General features: G+C 43.3%; 1 protein-coding gene across 1 annotated transcript in view; it reads left to right on the forward strand.

Moving 5' to 3' along the window:
• Positions 1-2,156, forward strand: part of Shcbp1l (SHC binding and spindle associated 1 like) — a 31,370-nt gene extending 29,214 nt beyond the window's left edge. Inside the window, exon 10 of the mRNA XM_021163377.1 lies at positions 1,804-2,156. Coding sequence (XP_021019036.1) covers positions 1,804-2,055 — 252 coding nt within the window. The 3' untranslated portion in view covers positions 2,056-2,156. The remainder of the gene's footprint in view (positions 1-1,803) is intronic.
• Positions 2,157-3,208: the final 1,052 nt, after the last annotated feature.

The following is a 3,208-nucleotide window of genomic DNA, read 5'->3' on the forward strand; positions in this document are numbered from 1 at the left end:
TAGACCAGGCTGGCCTCGAACTCAGAAATCTGCCTGCCTCTGCCTCCCGAGTGCTGGGATTAAAGGCGTGCGCCACCACGCCCGGCGTTAAAACACTTTTGAGGTAAAATGTAGTGTACATGCCTATAACCCTAACTCTCAAAAGGCTGAGGCAGGAGAGCTGGTATGAATTCCATGCCTGCCCATATAACAAATAACAGGCTAGCCAGAAGTTTCTAAGACTCTGTCTTGGAAAGAAGGAAGGGGAGAGAAGGAGAGAAAGAAGGGGCATAGGAGGGAAAGAAAAGCAGGAAGGAAAGGAATTAAGGCTACTCTTGGCATGCTGTGGTGGCACAGACCTTTAAGCCAATTACTTTGGAGGCAAAGGCAGATGGGACTCTAGTAGTTGGGGGCCAGCCTGGTCCTAGTGAGATCTAGATCAGCCAAAGCTGTTATATAGTGAGACTTTGGATTTTCAGATTATAAAGATATTCAGTCAGCACTAGTAGACCACCCATGCTGCCAGTGACCCCACAGAGTTTTCAATAAAGTCAGGTAACTGGTTGTAACAGGGAAGATGTACAAGGGAGCACTGTAAGGTCAGTTTTGAAATACCCAATTTATCTTTCATTTCTGTTCTTAAGTATTTCTCAGTTATTCAAAAAGGGTTAGCTTCATCAGGACCACTTGTTTTTGGTTTTGTTTTTGTTTTTAGAGACAGGGTTTCTCTGTGTAGCCCTGGCTGTCCTGGAACTCACTTTGTAGACCAGGCTGGCCTCGAACTCAGAAATCCACCTGCCTCTGCCTCCTGAGTGCTAGGATTAAAGGCATGCGCCACCACGCCCGGCATCAGGACCACTTTTAACCATTCTTGCAGAGGTACAACCTAGTTACCAATTCAGTAGGTCTGGAGTAAAGCCTCAGAATTTGTACCTTGTTAGTTTCCAAAGTGATGTTGAAATTACTCGTCACTAAAACATAAACCCACTGATCACCATGACCTTAGAACAGCACAACACCGACACCACCTGGTGGATGAGTGGAACTGCAGCATCCTGAAGGCCAGAGTGAGCAGAGCCAAGAAAGCAGAGGCAGGAGGATGGAAAGTAAATAGCAAGCAAAATCCAACAACAAAACCCTGCATATCCTTGAGCCTTATTCCACAGTATGGTTTAAACCAGATCCCTGTCAAGTTCCCTGTGTAGTGTGTTCATGTTAACCTTTTACCCGAGACACATTTCTCTGTAATGAGTGAATACTCCATTATAATCACTGTTCTTAAAAGAAGTGGTTACTTGTAACAAGCATTCTAGTTTATTGGCAGCCTGTCCTTTTATCAAATCATGCTGTTTCATTGGCCTATTATATTTTTTACCATATTGTCTGATTTTTTTTGTTTTTTTTTTGTTTTTTTTTTGTTTTCTAAGATAGGGTTTCCTGGCTGTCCTGGAACTCGCTCTATAGACCAGGCTGGCCTCGAACTCAGAAATCTGCCTGCCTGCCTCTGACTCCCAAGTGCTGGGATTACAGGCATGCACCACCATTTCCCGGCCTGAAATAATTTTCATGTTTGATCATGTTACAGACATTAACAGGCTGCATCCCCTAGCTACAATTATTTATATCAGTTTAGGATAAAACATGAAAAAAAAAAACCCTATACTTTTTCATTCACATTTGTAGTAAGGTTGATGAAAGTGAAGCTAAGTGTTGTAGCTTTAAAGAACCCTGTTGACTCCAGAGTAAGTCTCAGTGCCATCTTATGTTGTTTGTTGTCTTTATATCAAATCACTGGACAGCTTATTTTCTCAAACAATTTAACAGGTTCTTCCAGCACCCAAACTGAAGATGACGAACAATCATATCTACAACAACAATGGCTATGGAGTGAGTATTCTTCAGCCATCAGAACAGTTCTTTATTGTAGCAGAAGCAGCTCTCAACAAAGGGGCTGCTTCAGGAGATAAGAAAGATGACAAAATGCTCTCCAAAGTCATGCAAACTCTGAATGTGGAAATGAACAACAACAGGATAGAAGCCAACTTAAAGGGGGATATTAGGATAGTCACCGGGTAAAGTGTCTGGATAGGTGTTCGTGTTTTATAGTTCAGGAATGTGATAAATGATTCTTGTATCTCAGAAATGGTTGTTTTAAATTCAAAGATTAAAATGTTTAAATGCTTGCTTTCATTCAATTTCTGGTTTTAATGTGTTAGTTAAGATTCTAGCTTTATAAAGGTGAGTCATATGCCACAGAATTTACTCTAGAAAGCACAGTTGAGGGCTGGGGATGTAGCTCAGAAGGTAGAGTGCTGGCCTGGCCTGGGAAAGCAAAGCCCTGGATTCCAGCACCAGCATCACAGAACCCACCACCTGAATGAAGGATGCCTATGATTCTAGTACCAGGGAGATGGAGTTAGTGGCCAGCTTGAGCCATCTTGGGTAGATTAGGTTCACCTGGATAATCCAGAATACCTCCCCATCTCAGAGACTTAACCTACATCACATCAGCAAATTGAGCCTTGTCATAATAAAGTATGTTTCGACAGTTCCTGAGAGCTAGGAACATTAGCATCTTTGACAACTATTTTTCCTACAACCTGTATTTTCTCAGCCAAGGGAATCTAAATTCAATGGGATGTTTCCTTGATACGGACCAATACACAGCTTCTAGCTTTGTGGCATACCAAGCAGGGACAGAACCATGAGCCTTACATGTAATAAGCACACATGCTACCATTTGTCGCATTACTCCCTCTCAACTTGATAAGCATCCAAAAAAAGAGGACCTCAAATGAGTTGTAACAGCCCTGGCTATCCTAGAAACCCCCTAACACTGTAGACCAGATTGGCTTGAACTCAAGAGATCCATCCACCTGCCTCTCTGCCCTGAGTGCTGTGATTAATCGGTGTGCTCCACCACACCCAGCTAATTTTGACTAACAATTGATGTAGGTGGGTGATGCTACTCCCAGACAGGTGCTCCTGAATGTAGGGAAGGACTGAGCAAGGCAGTCCTTTCCTACAGCTTTCCTAAGCAGCTTTCATTCATGGCTTCTGCTTCAGTCCCTGCTAAGACTTCCTTCATGGTGGCGCACGCCTTTAATCCTAGCACTTGGGAGGCAGAGGCAGGTGGATTTCTGAGTTCGAGGCCAGCCTGGTCTACAAAGTGATTTCCAGGACAGCCAGGGCTACACAGAGAAACCCTGTCTCGAGAAACCAAAAAATT

This window comes from Mus caroli, chromosome 1 (assembly GCF_900094665.2).
Source record: "Mus caroli chromosome 1, CAROLI_EIJ_v1.1, whole genome shotgun sequence".
NCBI lineage: Eukaryota > Metazoa > Chordata > Mammalia > Rodentia > Muridae > Mus > Mus caroli.